The sequence below is a fragment of the Sciurus carolinensis genome, chromosome 3 (genome assembly GCF_902686445.1).
Source record: "Sciurus carolinensis chromosome 3, mSciCar1.2, whole genome shotgun sequence".
NCBI classification, from domain to species: Eukaryota; Metazoa; Chordata; class Mammalia; order Rodentia; family Sciuridae; genus Sciurus; species Sciurus carolinensis.
This window is the reverse complement of record NC_062215.1, coordinates 71,658,350-71,680,210: the sequence shown is the minus strand read 5'-3', so window position 1 is coordinate 71,680,210 and position 21,861 is coordinate 71,658,350. Positions and strand designations below refer to the sequence as shown.

At 35.2% G+C, this 21,861-nt stretch overlaps 1 protein-coding gene across 3 annotated transcripts in view; it reads right to left on the bottom strand.

Annotated features, from left to right (window-relative positions):
• Positions 1 to 5,858: 5,858 nt before the first annotated feature.
• The window catches only part of Iws1 (interacts with SUPT6H, CTD assembly factor 1), a 38,778-nt gene continuing 22,775 nt past the window's right edge, over positions 5,859 to 21,861 (bottom strand). For 2 of the 3 annotated variants that reach the window (XM_047546796.1, XM_047546798.1), the window contains exons 6-14: positions 21,402 to 21,499; positions 20,082 to 20,232; positions 19,101 to 19,183; positions 17,177 to 17,306; positions 16,211 to 16,328; positions 14,141 to 14,252; positions 13,447 to 13,503; positions 10,953 to 11,064; positions 5,859 to 6,229 (exon numbers count right to left, since the gene is read on the bottom strand). In XM_047546796.1, the coding sequence (XP_047402752.1) occupies positions 6,098 to 6,229; positions 10,953 to 11,064; positions 13,447 to 13,503; positions 14,141 to 14,252; positions 16,211 to 16,328; positions 17,177 to 17,306; positions 19,101 to 19,183; positions 20,082 to 20,232; positions 21,402 to 21,499 (993 nt within the window). In that variant the 3' untranslated portion in view covers positions 5,859 to 6,097. Of the gene's footprint in view, positions 6,230 to 10,304; positions 10,463 to 10,952; positions 11,065 to 13,446; positions 13,504 to 14,140; positions 14,253 to 16,210; positions 16,329 to 17,176; positions 17,307 to 19,100; positions 19,184 to 20,081; positions 20,233 to 21,401; positions 21,500 to 21,861 lie in introns of all 3 variants that reach the window. The other variant, XM_047546797.1, reaches the window with a different exon arrangement.

The window sequence follows — 21,861 nt, the reverse complement described above, 5'->3', positions numbered from 1 at the left end:
AAGGATGTTAGACAAACTCAAAGACACAGAAAAATATACAATTTTCCAGGAAAGGTAAATACATAGACAAACATAGAAACAAAGATTTTTGTAATTTTTGTTCACAACTCCACTTTTTATTGTTATAGGATTTAAAATAGGAAAGCATAAAAAATTATAAATCTGTTAGTGGATACCCAATATATAAAGATATAATTTGTGATATCAGGAACGTAAAAGGGGACAGAGTTGTAAAGAGTAGAAGCTTTGAATGTGATCAGTTATAAGTTTAAAATAAGACTGGAGATGCAGCTCAGTTGAAGAACTCTTGCATAGCATGTGTAAGGCCCTGGATTTGATCACCAGAACCACACACACACACACACATCAAAAAAAAAAAAAAAAAAAAAAAAAGTAAATTAAAAATAGGGTGTTATAATGTTAGGAGTTGTTTTATATATGTCCCATAACAAGAAAAAAAAATACATAGTATACACTAAAGGAAATGAGAAGGGAATCAAACATGGCACTATAAGAAAAATCAACTAAAGACAAAGGCAGTTCAGAAAAAAAATAGGGAACAACAACAAAAAGCTATGAGATAAACAGAAAACAAACAACAAAATAGCAGAGGTTAAGTATGTCCTTCCTTTAAATGCAAATGGATTTAGCTAAGAAACAAGACATAGCTTTGTAGAATAGATTAAAAGCCAACAGGATCCAACTAAGTATACTGTCTTCAATAGTAGAGATTCACTTAAGACCTAAGAACATATAAGTTGATGATGAAAGGATAAACAAAGATATTCTATTCAAACAGTAACCAACAAAGGGGTTGGGGGTTGTGGCTCAGTAGTAGAGCGCTTGCCTAGCATGTGAGGCAGTGGGTTCGATTTTAACACTGCATATAAATGAATAAAAATAAAGGTCTATCGACATCTAAAAAATTTTTTTGAACAGTAACTAAAAGAGAACAAGGGTGACTAACCTCAGACAAAAAAACTCATGTCAAAATCTATACAAAAGACAAAAACATTATATAATGAAATAAAGGTCAATTAATCTATTACACATAATAATGTATAAACATATATACAACAAAACACCAGAGCTCCTAAGTATATAAAAGCAAATATTGACAGAACTGAAGGGAGAAACAGACAGCTCTATAACAACAGTTGGAGGCTTCAATACTCTCCTTTCGATTACAAACAGAACAGTAAGAGAAAATAAATAAGGAAATAGAAGACGTGAACACCACCACAGATCATTTGGACTTAACACATATAAATAGAACATACCACCCAATAAGTTGAATACATACGTTTCTCAAGTACACAAGGAACATTTTCTGGGATATGTTAGGACCTGAAACAAGTCTTACTACATTTTAAAATACTAAAATTACACGAAGTACCTCTCCAATCACAATGTATTAAAATTAGAAATCAATAGCAGATAAAAACTTAGAAAATCCAAAAATTTGTGGAAATTAAACAGCAATTGGTCTTATACCAATTGATCAAAGAAGAAATCACAAGGGAATTTAGAAAATATCTTGAGAAAAAAAGAAAATAAAAACAAAATATCAAATCTGATGGGATGCAACAAAAATAATGCTATGACAGAAATTTATTAACTATAAATGCTTACATTAAAAAATATTTTGAAACAACAGTCTAACCTTAAGGAAACAGGAAAAGAACAAACTAAACACAAAGCAAGCAAGAGTAAAAAAAAGAATAAAGTTTAGAGTAGAGAGATACAAAATAGAGAACAGAAAAACAAGATAAAAAGAAAGGAACCAAGAGTTAGTTCTTCCAAAAGATTTTAAAAATTGGACATTCTGAGGTAGAATGACTAAGGAAAAAGACTCAAAAAACTAAAGTCAGAGATGAACAAGGGGAAGTTATGACCAATTAAAATAAATAAAAAGGAGCACAGAATACTATGAACAACTTTTTGCTATCAAATTGGATTACAGATGAAATGAACAAACTCCTAGAAACACAACCTACCAACTCTGAATCATGAAGAAACAGAAATTAACATATTTATAACTAGTAAGGAGACTGCATCCAGTTTCCAAAATTCTTTCAACAGAGAAAAGTACAGGACCAGAGGGCTTTACAGGTGAATTCCATCAAACAGTTAAAGACCTAACACCAGTCATCCTCAAATTATTTCAAAAAATTGAAGAGGAAGGAAGATTCCCCTCCTCTTGAAGACAGCATTACCCTGGTACCAAGAAAACTTAAGACTGCTATCCTTGATAAACATTGCAAAAATCCTCAATAAAATGCTAGCACACAGAATTTCAACCACACATTATAAGGCTTATACACAGTGACCAAGAGGGACTTCTTAGAATGCAAGGATGATTCAACATAACAAGTCAACAGATACCACATGAAGAGAATGAAGGAAAAAACTCATCTTCTCTATGGATGTAGAAAAAGCATTTGTCAAAATTCAATACCCTTTCTTGATACAAGCACCCAGTAAATTAGGAATAGAAGGAAAGTCAACATAATAAAGGACATAAATGAAAAGACCACAGTTGATATTATAATGATAGAATCAAAGTTTTTTCTCTAATACGGGAAATAATACAGAGATGTCCACTTTCACCAATCATATTCAACACAGTACTAGAAAGTCTAGCCAGATCAATTAGGCAAGAAAAATAAAAGATATCCACATCAGAAAGGAAGTAAAACTGTTTGCAGATGACACATTAAATGCAGAAATGCCTACAGATTCCACAAAACAAAGCCCCAACAAAACTTTCAGAATAAACTTCAGCAAAACTGTAGGCATGTAAAATCAACACACAAAAAGCAGTTGCATATGTACATGCTAACAATGAGTAACCCTAAAAGGAAATTAAGAAAACAATCCCATTTACCATAGTATTAAAAAAAAAATACTTAACCAGGGAGGCAAAAGACTTGCATACTGAAAATATTTTTGAAATTAAAGGCACCAATAAATGGAAACATTTTGTTTCTGGATTTTAAGACTTAATATTTTTGGTATGGCAGTACTACCCAAAATAATCTACAGATTCAACACAATCAAAATCTCAAAACTGCTTATTGCAGAAAAAGAAAAATTCACCCTGAAGTTCACAGGAAATCTCAAGGAACCACAAATAGCCAAAATAATCTTGGGATTGAGGAAAACTCAACAAAGGTAGAGGACTCACATTTACTGACTTAACTTATTGCAAAGACAGTAATCCAGGTAGTTGTACTCCCCAGTACAAAGACAGAAAAATGGAATGAAACAAACCACAGGAATAAACCCTCATATATGTTCAAAATTCTTTTAGTAAGGGTATCAAGACCATTAAAAGACAGAAGGATGGTCTCTGTCTTTTGAATTAGCAGTGTTTGGGAAAAGAAGATCTCCACATTCAAAAGAATGAATATCTTATGCAATGTATAAAACCATCAAAATGGATAAAGACCTTAACATAAAAGTTAAAGCTACAAACCTAGAATAAGTTTTATAATAATGAATTTGGCAATGATTTTTTGATGATCCCAAAAGCACAAGCATAAAAAAAAAGACAAACTACATCAAGATTAAAATTGTACATCAAAGGACACAATTAACAGAGTGAAAAGGCAACCTACTGAATGAGGAAAACTATTTGCGAATCATATATCCAATAAGGCATTAATACCAGAATAAATAAAGTATGTATGCATAGAATAGTAAAAAACAGAAATTAGAATGATGTTTGCATGATGTGGGAGAATAGGGGATTGCTTAATGGCACATAGTTTCATGAGATGAAAGATTTCTGGAGATGGGTGCCCAACAATGAAGTGCACTCAATGCCACTAAACTGTGTATTTAAAAATGGTTAAGATGGTAAGCTTTGTTACATATCTTTTAAAATAAAAATTACAAAAAAAACTCCAAAGAATAAGTGATTTTGAAACACCCTATCCAAGTGTTAAAAGTTAACATCACCAATACTGGGATAAAGTAAAATCCATTTTTGTAAAAAATATGCCTAAGTATTTGGGGCTCTAGAGGCAAGCTGTCAACAAGTTGGACTCACACATGCCTGCAAAGAGTAACACTATATACACATAAGATAATGAAGTATGGCTAACTGGTAATATCAATGAAGGGTATATGGAGTTTACCATTCTATTCTAAATTAGAAATATCTTCAAAATCAGGGGGAAAAGTTATTCTGGTGGGGGAGGTTTGAGATGCCTCCAAATAAACCATGCACCAAGGATGATTTACAGAAACTAAATTTTTTTTCTTTAAAGGTAGTACAAGAGAATTTCTCATCATTTTTAATTCCCTGGGTATGGTTATCACTTTATTACCCTACATGTGACATTTTCAGGTAACTAGAGCTTAACTGTAATAAAGGCTAAAATGTTAATAACTTGAAAATCTTTTAACAACTTGCCTTTCTTGTTTACAACTGTCTTAATGGTCAGCATTTGGAAGGCATCACTAGATGCCTATGGTTTTGTTCTCAAGTGTTTTTGAGGGTAAATAAAAAAACACAGCCAAAAGTAGGTTGTTTTGTCTCCATCTAGTGGTTAGCCATTACCTCCTAATACACACTTTTTACAATCTATTACATCCCATTTGTGCTTGAGTTTGTTGAAGGTTAGTAGAGATAGATTCTGAGTGGTTCTTGTGTTTCAGGGCAGACTTCATATATTTAGACCGCCTCAAAGGTCTTTATGGTCAATAATATTCTCATTTCTTTCTGAAAACCAAGGCTAATTAAAATTATCTTGGACTTACTCAGTTTGACCTATCAGAGCTCTCATAATTAAGTCTGTACAGCTATTAAAATAATTAAAAATTCATTAAAACAAAAGCAATAAAAAACATAACTTTAATTTATACTTTTTCTCCCCCCTAATTGCTCAACTGCTATAAGCAAATGGGTGTTGCCGTAAGCAATTCAGTTACATCTGTTATTTCCTGTAAGAGACTACTTCTTGAACTTTTTTCTACTTTAATTCCCCAGTCTTGAGGAAAAAAATTCATATAAAAACACTAAGAAATAGGATATTGTTGGTATTATAGTAAAACTCCAACTGGGGTATGGTAAATTCAATTCTGATATAAAACATTCAGGGTGACTGACAGACTCCACAGATTTAGGGCTCAGGCCTCCCTTTAAGAGATGGCTGCCACTTAAAGCTGCTGGTCACACTGGGTTCTCCAGGATACTTCTGACTGAATGTCTACAAATCTGTGGTTCCCATGAATCTCTTATCTCAAGAGTTTGCTAAGATGTCTCACAAAACTCAGAAAGATACTATACTTTCCTACAAAGCACTATACTTATGATTAGCTTTATCATAAAGGATATGTTAGACCTGCTAGTCAAATGGAGAGCTATAGAAGGGGGTTCAGGAAGGGAATGCAGAGCTCCTGTGACCTCCTTCTCCTGGCATATCAATGAGTTCACCCACCAGGAAACTCTAAGCTTGCTTAGGTATCCAGAGCCCTTAATGGGCCTTACTATGCAGGTGTGGCTGATTAAATCAAATAGGTCACATGACTGGACCTAGCTATCCCCCACAACTGGCCAGAGGATCTTTTTGGTGACCAGCCTCCACCCTAAAGCTATCTAGGGCCTACCAGGAATCACTGCATTAGCATAAGAAAGACAATTCCACCATCCAGGAAACCCAAGGGTTTGAGACATTCCTTATCCGGAACTAGGGACAAAGACCAGATAAATTTCTCATACCAGTCTGATAGGACTGAACCTTGAAGATGGAAAACTGTTGTGTATCTTAAGGTTTTTTTCATTCAGTAAAGACCAACACCAACCCACCAATCCCAGAATACATCTTCTAAGACAATAAAGAGACATCCCCCCAAAACCAGAATGAAATTTTATTGTGTAAAGTTTATAGAAGTATGACTAGTATTCTGTACAAAGTACACAACAAACAGTTTTAAATACAACTGAGAGAAATGTGAATCCTATGACAACTTTTGATACAAGCCGAACCATTTACAGTCACACTAAAAAAATTTTAAAATATCTTCTTTTCTCCAAAGAGTCCATTGTGCATTTCTTAAAGCAGAGATGGAAAACACATCCCAGGCAAGGTCACAATGGCATTTTATTGCCCTCGATGCTGATTTTCACAGCGTGTGCAGATCTGCTTTTTTTCCTGATATCTGTGAATTTTCTCATCTGTTTATCCAGTCGACTGATACCTTTCTTGGAGGTTGCCTGAAACTAAGAGTGGGGGAAAAATTAAAGAGCAAATTATTGTAATACCTACATCTAGTTCTGTCTTTCAGCTTCTTATATTTGAAAATTAGAGGTCAGAAGAGCTCCCAGCTCTAGAACAACCAGAAAACACTTTGGTGACATTAGGAACAGATAAGTACACACCACAGTGTTAGAAACACCTATTACACTTTCTCGATCAAAATTAAATTTGCTGTTGTCTGTCTCTTACTTTTTTTTTTAATATACATTTAGTTGTAGATGGATAGAAACACCTATTACACTTTCTTGATCAAAATTAAATTTGCTGTTGTCTGTTTCTTACTTTTTTTTTTTAATATATATTTAGTTGTAGATGGATACCTCTATTTATTTATGTGGTGCTGAGGATCAAACCCCATGCCTCACACAAGCTAGGCAAGAGTTCTACCACTGAGCCCCAGTCCCAACCCCAGCTCCCTGTGTCTTACTTTTAATTTTGTTGCAGTTCACAAAAATCTCCAAGATGAGAGAAGGGGGAATATTGAGACTACAATCCTCCCAATTCCACCATTTACATGATATCTGAACGCATGCTTTTCCCTTTCAAAGACCAAATGAGGGGCTAACTGCTTGGAAACAGTGCTGGCATAAAAAAGAATGATCTTCTAAAGCATCTGAGAAAAAGCATTAGGCAAGGAATGAAGGTGGACAGGATAAGTGAAGCAAATTTTGTGCTGCAGCCCTACAGTTTTAGACTTGGGGTTATCCCTGCTCTGACTCAGCAGTTCTATAATCCTAGGCCCATGTCCCTAGCCAGTACTCCTCCAGTACCCTTTCCCACTTGCCCTTTATGTTTAAAGGCTTAGTTGCTGAATCTTTTCCTTTCTATTTTGAAGACTGCATGTCTTGCAAAGATATGGTCTCTAAGAAATAAGCACCTTTTAGAAATTCTGGAATGGCCTGCCACTGATGTCAAAGATCAGGGTGAACTCTTCTTGCTCACAGTGATGCTAACAATTCAGACATTTAAGAATGGTAAGAAAGAGCTGAGTTGTTCTAATTCTTCTCCCCAGATACTCACTACTGAATTACTTCTGAAGTTCAATTCCAAAGAATGTAAAATTAAGGTAGGGCTAGGGGACATTGGTTTATCAGTATGATGAAGTTCTTCTTAGTCTGAAGCCTTCCAAGTCTTATTCCAGCTCAGGACTCAGTCCCATCCCCAATATGAAGTCAACTGAGTACTAAAGCAAGAAACTCTCTAAGTCATTCTTGAACAAGAGCCATGCTGACCATCCATCCTAAATTTTTTAGGAATAGCCCAATTCCAAATACTACTTTTTATCAATCTCGATACTTGGCATTAGTACTCTGAGTTAGCATAAAAACTCATTGTCAGATGAAAAAGAGATATGCCATCACCTCAGGACTTCCTGGTGGTTTCAAATATCTCAATTTCTTTCAGATGATGTGCCCTGATTTTAGTAAACAGAATCAGTCCACACTGGAAGTTTTATCTGCTTGGATCTCTAACAACTACTCAACTTTCAGTGGTGCCCTGAACCAAGGTGGACTTCTCTTTGCCCACTCTCAGGATGTTCTTTAACAGTCTGTGCCCTCATGAATCTGTTTAGCCTCAGCATCAGGGACACTCTCAAGCCAGTGCAGAGTGACTCTGTTACAACATGTACGTAGCTGGCAGATGCTTAGTTACCTTACCCTGAGCCTGAAAACACAAAAGAACCACACAGCACCTAACATGACACATTCAATGATGTCCCTTTCTGATTCCATTAACTCTACACCACGCTTCCTCAGGACATTAAGTCTATGCTGTATGTTTCATCAGAGAAAAAAAACAAAAGCAGCTTAAAAGCCTAACAAGGTAGTTTTGCTTAAACATTATGGTACAATTGTATATCAACACTACATTAAATCACTGAAGAATATTTAGTCAAATGAAATTTTACCATGTTAAGTAAAAGGCAAACCAACAAAATAAGGTATAAAAAAGTATAATCACACTGTTGCTTGAATTAAAAAAACAAAACAAAAAACAACAACACTGATAATATTTATGTATGCACACAAGAAGGACCAAAAATAAATAATCCGAAGTGTTAATATTAAGATGTGGCAAGATTAAGGTGACATTAATTTTATTTGTGCTTTCTGTATTTTTAAAAGTCTATACAAATACATGCATTGCTTCTGCAATTTTAATGTTATTTTTCAAAAGCACTCCATGAAACAAACATAAAAATTAATGTAGGACAGGATTCTGAATTACTTAAGAGTGAAAAAAAATCAGAAACTATAGATAAGTGAATAAACAAATTCTTATGTATTCATACAGTGGTCACAGACCCTTATGCAGCCATTTAAAATGACTGCCATTAAAAATGTAGCAAATCTACAAGGTGGTTTAAATGAGGGGAAATTACCAAAATTATATGCAGCACAATTTTAATGAAAGCATCTATAGAAAAAAGATAACAAATGTTATCAAAATGTTTTGGAATATGTGAGACCATGAGAGATTTTTAATATTACCTCAAATTATTCTATAAAAACTAAGTTTTGAGGCATATCTGGAAATACATTTAAAACATCAAATTGTTAACAGTGATGAAACAGTGAAGAGCAGAACTCTGGGAATGGAGGTTAATCTGTAGTGTTTTATGTTAACTATATAACCTCAAAAATAATAGTGATATTGAATACAAGAAGTTTTATTTGAAAGTCATTTACTTAGTCCAGTTTTCTTCTTGGATAATACTCTTTAGTATCTGACCTTTGAGTGAATATACAAGAAACTGTCCTGATCAGGGAAACTGGCTAGGTGGTTTAAAGATAATAAGTAGGGAAATTACCATGAGACCATCACCATCCCCCCACCCCACAGAAACATCACATTTTTTGGACAGAGTTCTATAGTTCTATAGGCCAGACTGCAGCCTTGATAAACACCAACACAGTATGGTCCTGTGGAGTGTCAGGGACGAGGAAGGGAGCTCTCCTAGAGTGTTTCTCCTCATGCTCTACTAGGAGGTCAGGCCACTCTTCCACCCACTACACTTAACAGGGAGGAGGGATCAGAGCCAGCAACATTAATAGATAGGCACAAGGCTCCTTGGAATACAAAGTATGCTCCAAAGCAGACAGATCTCTGAGAGTTTTTACTATGTTTTCTTGGCTACACTGTAGTTTTCAATTCTCAAAAATGTAAGTGCTGGGGCAGAAAATATTAGGAAAGAGCTGGCTTAAAGAGGGAAGAGATAGTGAGAAAGGAGAGGAAGATAAACAAAGAAATGGGGATGGGGGAAGGAATACCAAGAGAGGTGGCCAAGGGACATGGATATGGTACAAGTAAAAAAAAAAAAAAGGGGAAGAAGTCCTTGGCATGAAACTAATCCTCCTCTACTCTTTATTTATTCTTAATAAATAAGAAAGGGAGTGTTGTGTTGAAAGTTATTTAATAGCAAAGTGAACTAGTAGGAAAGTGAGTGGAGTCCATGGAAAAAGTTGCCAAAGCAGAGGTCAAGGAGAAGCACAAAAGGCAGGCATCACACTGGGACTCTGCACATTGTAGCAAAGGTGGTACTATTCCAAAGCACAGTGGGTCAGTGAATCTGGCTCATGAATAGTTCAGTCTTTTTCACTTCTGACTATGTACTGAATATATTTTCACCACATACATCCTTAAATATTCAGTACAAGACTTTTAAGTAATGAGTCTCAAATACATGTTGCTAAGTCACTGACAATAGGAAAATAAGTCATTGCCCTTTCACCTAGAAGTCACAAGCCAGTTTATATGCCTGTAATGCAGACTACCCTGATTCTGAGTCCTAACAAAAGCCTATCTCATAAAAATGGGTACCAGTCAGGAAGAACAAAATGCCATCATGGAAGTAATGGTCTATGAGTCTCTACTGACAAAGTAAAGGACTTGAATGCTCTAAGGGGGCTGTCAGGGTCATTATTTCAGAAACTAAGAGCAGGTGGCTTTTTCTGGTTAAAAGAAAGCTCATACAAGCTTGCTTTCACTTTGATGACACTTCAAGCCCATGCATAGCCCATGCTTCCTCAGGGATACCTCTCAGATACACTCTGGTAGGGCCAGGACTACAAGGGCATCCTGTTGCCTTCAATGCTGAACTTGACAGCACGGTGCACTTTGCTGAGTCGTTTCTGTTCTGCAAATCGCCTCTTATGCTTTTCCAATCGGCTCAGGCCCTTTTTAAGAATACCAGGCTAGAAGAGTGGTTTGATTAGAGAATAAAAAAAGATTACTGAGAAACAGTGTTTAAGTAGTGTTTACAACAATAACAGAGGAAATGTCTACCCTAATGATTTCACAACAGAATTGCTTAAGTAGGTGAAGAGAAAGGGAGGGAGAGAGATGAGGGAGTAGGTAAATTCTGTTTCTCATGGTTCTTAAAAAAAAAAAAAAAAAAAAAATTACTGTATCAGAACATCCTAGTCTTCAAGATTCACTTGAAATAAAGGGATTAGTAAGAAACCTCCTGATTTGATAATGTTGCTTTAAGTAGGAAGAAAAATTCAGCAGTTTTAATTTGGGGTAATGTTTTTTCCCTTTCTCTGATTCCTTGTGATTTGCCTAAACAAGAGACCAGAAAACAGATCTCTGTGAATGAGTAAGAGTTGTATGGATTATTAAACATAAAGTAAAAAATCAAGTGGCAATCTATATTTGAATTCCACTATGCTCTTCCCCGCTTACCCTGGATGACTCCATTTCCACATTCCACTTGGGCCTGACAACATAGTCCTTGTTTGAGGGCATTGGGACCCTTGCACGGGCACAGAATCCAGGATCTCCAGGTCTAAGAGCCCTGAGAAAAGGGAGAGGAAGAGCATGCTGCTTACGCAGTCAGCCACAATAGAGGTCACAGGCAATTTCACACTCCTGTTCCCAATCCACCCTATTGAGCTCCACTATTTCAAATCTCTTCTGCCCTCCCAAGGTCACCCGACCTGCCCTCCTTAGCTAGCCACACTGCTGTATGAATTCCTCACTTCCCCCTAAAGCCATCTTCCTCTGTATTTGCAAATCCTTTTTGTTCTCCTCAGCTTCAAATGTAATCATACCTTCTCCCTTCCAAGGCTAGTTCCACCTTCCTGACCAAATCCTAACTTCTTCAGGCTAGTGGAGTCACCCAGGAGTTCACTAATGAGGCACAAAAATCACAGTCAAAAATGACCCACGTATACTCTATGTCCATAATTTACATGGTTTTGCATGTGCAATGCATACAGTAATTTTTTATCAATACTTTTGTAAATAACTCTTGGGAACAATTTCAGATTCACATATCATTATTAGAAATACCAAGAGAGACTCATCATCTCCTGCAATGGTAACAATTTGCAAAACTGCAACACAGTATCACAATCTGGATATTGACATTGATACAATCCATCCATCTTATTTACATTTCCCCAGTATTACTTGTACTCATTGTGTGTGTTCAGTTCTGTGCAAATTTGAGAGCACCCATGCTAAGCTAAAAGATCATCATTTTTCCAAAGTAAAGCCTCTCTACAGATTCTAGATGTCCAGGCATTCAAAATCATATAACCTTTAGGTAACTTCCTCTAGTGGTGAATGAAGAGTGGGTGTATGTGTATATTGGAGGTGGGACAAGCAGGGTAAAAAATTCTAAAATGTTTTTATTCCTCTGTCAGTTTGTCCCATTTTTAAACATTAATTAAGCTTCTATAATCTTCTATACCAGATTAACTAGCTAGCCAAAAACAAAATAAAACCAAAAAAACTCCTTAACTCTTATTCTCCCTCTGAAGACAGTATCTCATCTTTAAACCAGCTGTAAATAAGTTTTACTTTGCTCCCTCTAGCTCATCTCTCATTTTTTTGCAAGCTGTGCCAATGTATGTTCCTACAGGTATTGGCATGCACCTTTCCCCACTATCCCTGGCCCCAAGCCTCTCCACTGCCCACCTCCACGCAGTCTCATTACTTTCGCAGGTTCTGACTCAAAACTTATGTCCACATCCTCTTGTTGGCTACTCTGCCTGGCCACACCCCTTTTCAAAATTGGTTAGATCATTTCTTACTCTATACACTCTTGATTCAACAGTTTTTTTCCTATGGAAAATAACCATCAAATCTGTCTCTAGGCCCATGATATTTACAAGACTATCTCATAAGGCATCTCACATTTAACTGCTTTAAACAGAACTCACCAATGCCCTCAAATCTACTTCTCCCTTAACTTTATTTATTTATTTTTTTTGTGGTGCTGGGAATTGAACCCAGGGCCTTGTGCATGCAAGGCAAGCACTCTACACACTGAGCTATATTCCCCAGCCCTCCCTTAACTTTATTTTATTATTAAAAAAATATTTTTAGCTGTAGATGGACACATACCTTTATTTTATTAATTTTTTTATGTGGTGTTGAGAATTGAACCCACTGCCTCACACATGCTAGGCGAGTGCTCTACCACTGAGCCACAACCCCAGCCCATCCTCCCTTAATTTTAATGAATGGTAACATCTCTTAGTACTTAGGTGAATATTTGGGGTGGAGTCTTCAATTCCAGCCAAATTCTCCTCTACTAAGTCACCAACTCCTCACAGCTCTGCCTCTGCAGTGCTTTCTCAGTTGCCTGCTCCTCCAGTATGGTTTCTGTTTAACAGTACCATAGCCTTGCATAGTCAAACTGCCCTGATTCATCCAACACAACACCAACAGCATCAGCATTCCAACATATTTCACAGCTTCATATCTAGGCTCAAACACATTGTCTGAAATCACAAAGAAGTGAAAATTCGTATTCTGATTTCAACTCCTCATTGGTCCATATCTGTATTTCCAATCTTGCCTTTTACCATCCTTGGTACCACAATGCTGCCCAACCACTTCAATCTGCTCACCACTCCCAAAGCATGCCTTGAACACATCCTTGCCTATGTTCTCCCTTTACCATCATCCTTCTGTAGACTTACAGTTTGAGATCACGTATTGTTTTAAATTTGCTTTTGTATTCTCAAAGCTTAACAAAGAAGTCTAGCACTAAGCAAACAGCAACAAAATCTTTATTTTTCAACTATTTTCTTAAGTTTCAATAACTGCTAAATTGAAAATCATCACCCCATCAATGTTAACACATCATTTCATTTACTGTTTTTCTTAAAGCAGCTAAGAGAAATCCTCTATATATGTTAAGAAGAAAAATTAATACAAAACTTACTTCTCCTCTCCCGTCAGCACCTTTTCCAAGTCTCTCCGGGGTGTCTGACCACCAGTGCTGGGGAAAAGGTAAACAAGTTACTAGGAATCAAAGAACCTTATAACTAAGAAAAGAGGAAATCAAAATATTAAACTTAGACCACAAGTAGCTCCTTTACACTGGATCAAAAAATACCATCACCCTAACTCCTCCCCACGAAAAGTATAAACAACAAAAAAACTTGAATTGATTTAAGGACACTACTCATTTTAGTAGTATCTGTTTACCTACAGGTTTCATTATGAGCATGCAATAACTACCACCATAGTTGTAACTCCTGGATGCAACTAAATCTAGAACAATACAAACTGAAACAATTAACATTTTTCCCCCATGATTCTGGAGACAGGACTGACAATGAGAAAACCGCTTTCTGTAAGAGGTTGGAATCTCCAGAACAGCAAAGCCACACCTCACATGGAGAATATTTGTAAAAAGGTCTTGATGTGAGGGGGGAGACTCTTACCAGATGCTATCACATTTAAACTATACGGATATCATGAACTATGTGTTTTCTTCTCAACATACCAAGTTGAAAGACAAAATCTCATAGATGATCCTAACCAAGATCCTCATGACCTTATTTACCAAAAAAATCCAGAGTTACTGGCAACATTAATAGTTATTCCACTTACTCATACCTGTTCCCTCATACCTGTTCATTCTTCGTCGTTGAGGCATTTGTTCTAGATCTCTTTGCTCCCTTTCTTCTCTTGTCATTCCTTTATAGTTTGAGGTAAGGCCAAATATAGGCCGAGACCATTCATCTATAACAAGAAAAAAAAAAAAAAAATCAATAATTTAGTCCACAAAAAAGGATTTTTTTCCTAGTAGGCTTTCAAATAATCACACACTCAAATAATGCAACAGTCTAGGTATTTAGAATATTTGTATTCATATGTGCTGTGCTCAGGATCAAACCCAGGGCCTTGAATATGCTATGTAGGTACTCTACCACTAAGCTATAACACCAGCTCACAATATTCTTTTTCTTTTCTTTTTTTCTATTTCCCTTCCTGTAGTGGGAATTAAACCCAGGGGCACTCTAACATTAAACTAACCCTTGCTTATTTATTTTGAGATAGGGTCTTGCTAATAAGTTGCCCAGGCTGGCCTCCAACTTGTGGGCCTTTTGCCTTAGCCTCCTGACACTGGAGTTTACAGGTGTGTATCACTCACTGTGCTCAGCCAGAATATTCTTTTTCTTAATGACCCCATTATTCCAGACCACTTTCAGGATAAAGACTACATGATACTAGTATCATAACTAAGGCTGGATGATTCCGAAAAGTAGTGTAATAGAACCAGTTTATTCAGTAATCACAGAGATTTAAAGAAAGGAATATCTGAACTTTCACTGTCATTAATACCTGGGTTGATAACAATTTCCTTTCTTAAAAATGTTTATTTTTAAAAGGCAGCCTAATTTCTAAAGTTTACTCCATTAAAAATAAAATCTTGAAATAAGACTCCCTTATTACCTGTCAAAATGATCTAAGTATTTAAAAATTATATTCTAATATGACAAGTGTAGAGTCTGTACTTCATTAAGCCTAATAAGGCTGCTCAGGTGACCATGAGAAAAAATGATATATGCTCACTGCTCTGTCAGTAAATGTCCAGAGGCATCAGCTGTTTTTGTTCTGTAACATAATGTAGCTTATTGCTACATTAATACACTATAAAATCAGAAAAGACCTTTACAGAAAGAATAGGTGTTGAGATAGTTTGAAGGAAGTAAGAATTCTCAGGGGGGGTTAGGTTATCTTAAGAAACTGCACCCCACACCTCACCCCTGGAAACAGAACCACTGTTGTACTAAGTCATGGACACCAGAGGAAATATTCTGCTTTCTCTGTCTAGGGAAAATAAAAGTCATGGATCACTGCTTAAGAGCAATCAAAAGCTTCTCATTCAATAGGATGTAAACTGTGCATTCTTATTAAGACAAAAGATGGTAATGTTTCTGGTTTATAAGAGAAATTTACATTTCTCTAATCTAATAATCTTAAAATTCAACAAAAAAATAAATACTACATACAGAAGTAGTTATTTAAATTCCTTTCCAAGATAGAACACAGGAAGAGTTGAGGAGAACAAAAATAAACATGGACTTCAGTCTTAAAACTGAAGGATTTCATAAATAATGTGGTATTTCAGTTAGCCTCTGGATTTCTCTGGCATTATACAATAAGAATGTGGAAACAGCTTTGGAGACCATTATCCAAGTACTGATAGTGCATTAGTGGGTAACAGTTCTTGACTATGTGCTAGGCACTGTGCTTCATATATATCCTTCATTTAATCTTCATAATAACTCAAAGAAAACATAATTATCTCAATTTTACAGAGGAGGAGGCCAAACTTGGAGCTGAAATCACCAGCTAAGGAAATGTAGTAAAGTAAGTAGTGGATACATGAAATGAACCAGGTGGGGTTAAATTGAGGATGTGTATTCAAAATCCCCTCTTCTCCATGCTCTTGATCCATGACTAGAAAATGTATACTTTTACTTGCTGTATTTAATACTGGATAGCATACTTAAATATACTAAGAAGTAGTTTTAGTATAAGAGGAAAAAGCCAGTCCTATAAGAAGTTACTAAAAAATTTTCTATTCTACCTTACTGACTCATATTAAATAAATATTGGTAAAAATAAAAATGTAGTTCACACACATGACTCTCTATAGACATAAAAACAAACAAAAAGCAAAATTTACATACTGATTAATTTCCCTGCCATGTCCTTGTTGGACCTTGATTCCTTGGGGTGTTTATAGAGATACATCACTGCTCGTCCAATCCCACTATGCTTCAGGGTCTCCTGGCTCACACTAGGTAGCTGGGGGAACACAAACACACACAAAATTAATCACAGAAGGTGGGAGGCTTGCTAATCTATTCTAGAGGACCTTTAAGACCTGGTTCCTTAGAACAAATAAAAAATTCTATTTTCAGGATCTATAGACAGTGAACCAGGTCCTTTGTGTTCACATCAAAAATATTACCACTAAGTTGAAGTAAAACCTAACAGTGTAAAAAAGTATGAACTAATGTACTTAGAGGTTAACAGTTTAGTATAGGAATCAGCACAGGCCTTAGAAGCCCAAAGACCGAAGACTGAAGACTGAACTCAAGCAGAGTCACCTGCCAGGTATGTAACCTTGGACAAGTCATTTAACTTCTGAATCTAATTTCTTCATCTGTAAAATGGAGACAATACAGGTTTATTGTTGAGGAATAAATGAGCCAATACATATACAAAGCACCTTGCACAGGTGCTTGACATGTAGGAGGTTCCTTGGGAATTTCTGCAGAAGTTAAGTAGCTTGCCCAAGGTGTCAAAGCCACATAAGCGTGACCCAGTTCAAGATTCCAATGCAAGTTCATATGACTCTGAATTTGGTGCTCTACTTACTTCAAGTGCCTCTCCAGAACATGTGCATTAATGGATTACTCTTCTCATATATACCAAGCTACCCCCAGATTTTTTTCCTTCAAAATTATAGTTACATGAAATTTTATGAGATCTTTTTTATGTTCATTTTATTAGATATGTTTGTTTTTTCAACCTTTTCTCTGGCAGGCTGTAGCAGAGCAAATGTACAAATTCATGGTAAAACACAAAAGTCAAGACAATACAAACCACATTAGATAATTAATGAAGAGCAAGCAGTTTCTGCCACTAACCTCTTGCAAAATCTTCAACAGCTCCTCCCGAATCTTTAGGGCTGGCAAACTCCTATCTGGCAGAGGTGAGAGCCATTCTTTGATGGCAGACATCACACCACTGTCAATAAACGTTTCTTTAAGGTCCTGCCTGCAATAATAATGATTATGGTGATGATGATGGTGGTGGAGGGGTGGTAATGATAATACTAGTAATAATTATTCAAGTCTACAAACTGTAGTTCCACTGTATCTCTGACTTCTCTTACATATTTAGTGATGTTTCCAAAACTTGCTTTTATATTCATATTATTATATAATACACATTTACATATATATTGGATATATATTAAATATTACTGGATTCCTATATGAGTTTCAAAAGTAGTATGAAATTTAGTTTCTATTTCCCATAAACATATAGACTTGACAGCAAAAATGACTTGCTAACAACAAACAGTATAAACTCAAATTACACAAGATAGATTAATATTGATACGAATGGACACACAGAGGAATAATGAACTGCAATTATTATAACTAAAAACATAACACTCGATCCATCACAATAGTGATTCTCAGTTTCAGGTGATGGAGAACACAGAATTGTGCTACTCTTTGCAGTCCATCAAGAAGAATATAATACTTCTGGCAGAAAAATTGTTTCAGTGAATTAATGATATTTAAATCCCTGAACCTTGCCTTTTCCTTTACACCTACTAACTAGTAGTAGTAATAGTATTTACTTAGTTTTACAGTGTTGATTTATTTTCTGTAGTAATAATTTTTAGTAACTACAAAGAAACTTGTTTTGAGTATGAATCCATTTCTTGTATACAAAGAATCATGTATATTCACCATGAAGAAACTGCACACCACAAATAAATACCTTTCAAACCAAAAAAATAAATTCCTGAACTAGTGATATTTCAATTCCATTTCATGCAACAGAATCAGTTATATTAATAGAATATTAATATATTTTACATATATTATATTATATATGTAAAATCTGCCAGAAAGCTTTGTCTGTTGGGATAGAGGAAGCAATTTTCTAGATACAGAATCCTAAGGCATGTTGGTGGCTCACTGATGTAGGAATGCATTTCTTCAAGTCATTCAAAGCAGGCTGTGGTTTTAGTTATTCAAAGAGAAAGCAAAGTTGTTCATGACCATGAGCAAACAAATGAAAGAATTTCATAACAAGGACCTAATAAGAAGGGCATCATTATTACAGAAAGACTCAATGACTGTGCTGTATTGGGCCATACAGGTCTTATATTAACATGTGTTTTGAGTAGATTGCCCATGATTCACTGTTTTCAATTAAACTGGGAAAACTAAATTTTACCAGACTCCAAACTGTCTATAAAGAATAAATGAGTAGTTCACAAGTTTTTCATTCAATTTTAGTTTTCTATTTGTTCTGTTTACACTAGGCATCAAAGTTTAAGAAAAATGTATGAAGAAATATAATTTAGGAAATTTTATTCATTATTATTTGTGATCCAACAGAAGACTACCATTATGTAATATTCCAAGAACATCAGTAAGCAGTTTGAATATCATTCCTTAAAGGAAAAGCTTTATTTAGAAAAAAGATCAAGTATAAATATACAAATAATTCAAAGCCAAGCAGGCATTTGATAAACAAAATATATTTCACTATATACAACACAGATTTATTTTTCTATAGTCTTATTTCTATATAAAGAAGTTTGATATTCACTTTCATTTCCTATATCAAAGTGCAATGGTGAGTCAAAGCCTTGAAAAAGACATAAATCATTAGAAAGAGAGAGAGCAGTGCACACCCTGAACCTACTATCTGACACCCAGATGTAAACTGACCAAGTGCAAAATGTCTCAGAACCACCACTGCCCCTTACACTGTCCATTATGATCATTAAAAGAATAATCTTCAACAAGAAAATGAAACACTTACTTCTTAAGGTGCATAACCACAGTAGGCAACAAAGTTAATTTTTTTAGTGCTGGCTTTTTTTGATTGTTCAACTGTCTATCTTCCTATTCAGAAAAAAGACAAAAAGATTAATAAAAAATAGCACTATTAATTGTTAATAATGAATTATAACCACTGTAATTCTAAACCTTAAAATAAAGCAGCAATCTATCAAAGAAACAATTTTTCATACAAGAAATGATGCCTAAAAGACAGGATTTTGTTTTTTCTTTCGCATAACACCAAATTCTGTCAGTCAGTTAAACCCTCAAAACTTAGAAAAATAGCTTTAACAATTATGGGGCTGCGGATATAGCTCAGTTGGTAGAGTGCCTGCCTTGCAAGAACAAAGCCCTGGGTTCAATCCTCAGCACTGCAAAAAACAAAAACTCAGGGGCACAATTTTAATTTAACATATTGTAATAACTGTCAAATTTTCAAAGAACTGATTCAAGGAACAAATTATAGCAGGGAAATCTTGGTTTATCTTTAACAATCATCCAGGTATAAGACTTAATGTCTCTAAAAGATCAGAATTTGTTTTTAAAATATAACACCCGGCCAATATTTACAATTAGAGCACATTTTAAAAATTCGATGAGTTAGATGCAGTCCCCTGATCAGGGCAAGACAGTGACACATGATTTTATAACACTTTTTATATATAAAGAAACATCAAACTTAGTGATGAATCAGCCAAAGCTGAGAAAAAAACCATTCCCCCATAAAACTGTGAAGCTATTTACCTGAAAAGGTTTTACTTAACACTTAGTCTTGGTGACTTCTTCTAAACATGTGACTAAAAAATTAAAATTATTTCCATGCTTAAAATTTAGGACAGTAAATTTTTATTACAAAAAAACAAAATGTCTTTAATGTAGTTTATGTCAAGATTAAGTATTTAAACAAACAAACAAAAACAACCCAACCAATTCAGTGGGGGGAAGAAATGACCCATCTCACCTCAGCAGCCTCATTCATCTTGACAATCATGGCACTCACAACATCATCTGCATCGCTAATAAAGGTGCCACCATCACGATTACGTCTGCGCTTGCCACTCATGCTCTTTTTCCGCTGCAACATCATCTCAAAATCCGACAGGAAGTCCATACTAAGCAGTGACAAAATAAAATGAAATATAAGATCTTTTAATTACACATTTACCAGAATCAAGAGCACCAAGCCAATTCGAACTCAAAGAAGTGCCACCTTTTTTTAAAAAAGTGGAAGTGCTTACTATTAAAAAAAAAAAACAGCTGACCCCCTCGCCTTTATGTCTAACTCCTGTTCTACCCCAACTGCTACACACTTATCACCTATAGCCCTAAATTACATTCACACTTATACCAGCTTGAGAAGAACACTTCAAATTCTTACCCAGGGGCTCATTCAGTTTTAGTTGCACTGCCTATATTCGGAATAGAATAGTGTCCAATTATTTGAATGTTTTTATATTATACAGCATGAACAGGAAAAATAAACTGCTTTTTAGTGATAAGCAGCCTAACTCAAAATAATGTGACTGAGATAAAGATGAAAATCTATAGGTTTGTTATGAGCCTTAGAATTTTACAGCTTTCATTAGGATCACTTGAGTTAACTCACTTTCACTATTCCTATAAATTCAAATTTCTGAAAGGATGTAATACACATTCAGCTTAATTCTTACACTTTGCTTAGAATTAAAAAGGAAACTTTCTTTTCTAAAGCATTATCTTGGTCTGGGGATATAGTTCAGTTGGTCTCACATGCACAGGCCCTGGGTTCAATCCCCAGCACCACCAAAAAAACCCCAAAACCCCAAACACACACACACACACACACAACAAAAGCATTATTTTTACAACTGTAATCATTATTCTATTCTTCTAAGGTACTTGTCAAGGCATCAGACTATTCTGGACACAGATTCCAACTATTTTAAAAAATGCAGCAAAATACAATCAAGTAATATTATGTTAAGACTTCAGAACTAATCTTCCTGGTCCTCAAAATCAACTCTTAAAAAATATTTATTAGGTTAATTTTCAGAAGAGATTATGTAGTAAACCATAAATTAGGAGTCTGGTGCCATATAAATATAATGCCACAAAGATATCTGAGTATAGGAAAATAATAACAGCAAGTAATTCATTGATAACACTGTATATATGGAGAAGGTAAGAAAAATAAGAATAGATCTCTGCTAAATTTAACAAATGAAAAACAAAACATTTAAGTCTCTACCTCCATTTTTTAAAGCCTTCTTTAAACAAATTTCTTTAAAAAAAAAAAACTTACTGCTTTCCTCTCTTTATGTTATCATCAGAATCTGAATCTTCTGCTTCTTTCACCTGGGTTTCACCTTTTTCTTCTTCCAAATCCTCCTGGTTAAAACCCTGAAGGCAGAGTGAATGACCAAGTTATCAAAACCTTTATACAGATTTTCTTCTATATAACTGTTCTTAACTTTTTACATTTCTAAAGTATTACATCCACAAAAAACAAAAATTAAATAGGTACCAAAAGGGATGTAGAGCAAAAGCTCCCTCCCTAACCACTAGTATTACTTGTTTTCTTATGTTTCCTTCCAGAAACACTCTACAATTACATATGCACTTCTACATATTATTATATAAATAGCAGCATAGTATTCACAATGGGTTCAAGATACTACTCAGCATTTTCCAAATTTAACAATAGAATATGGACATTGATCCATTTCAGCATAAATCATCCTCATTCTTTGTAATGCTTTCAA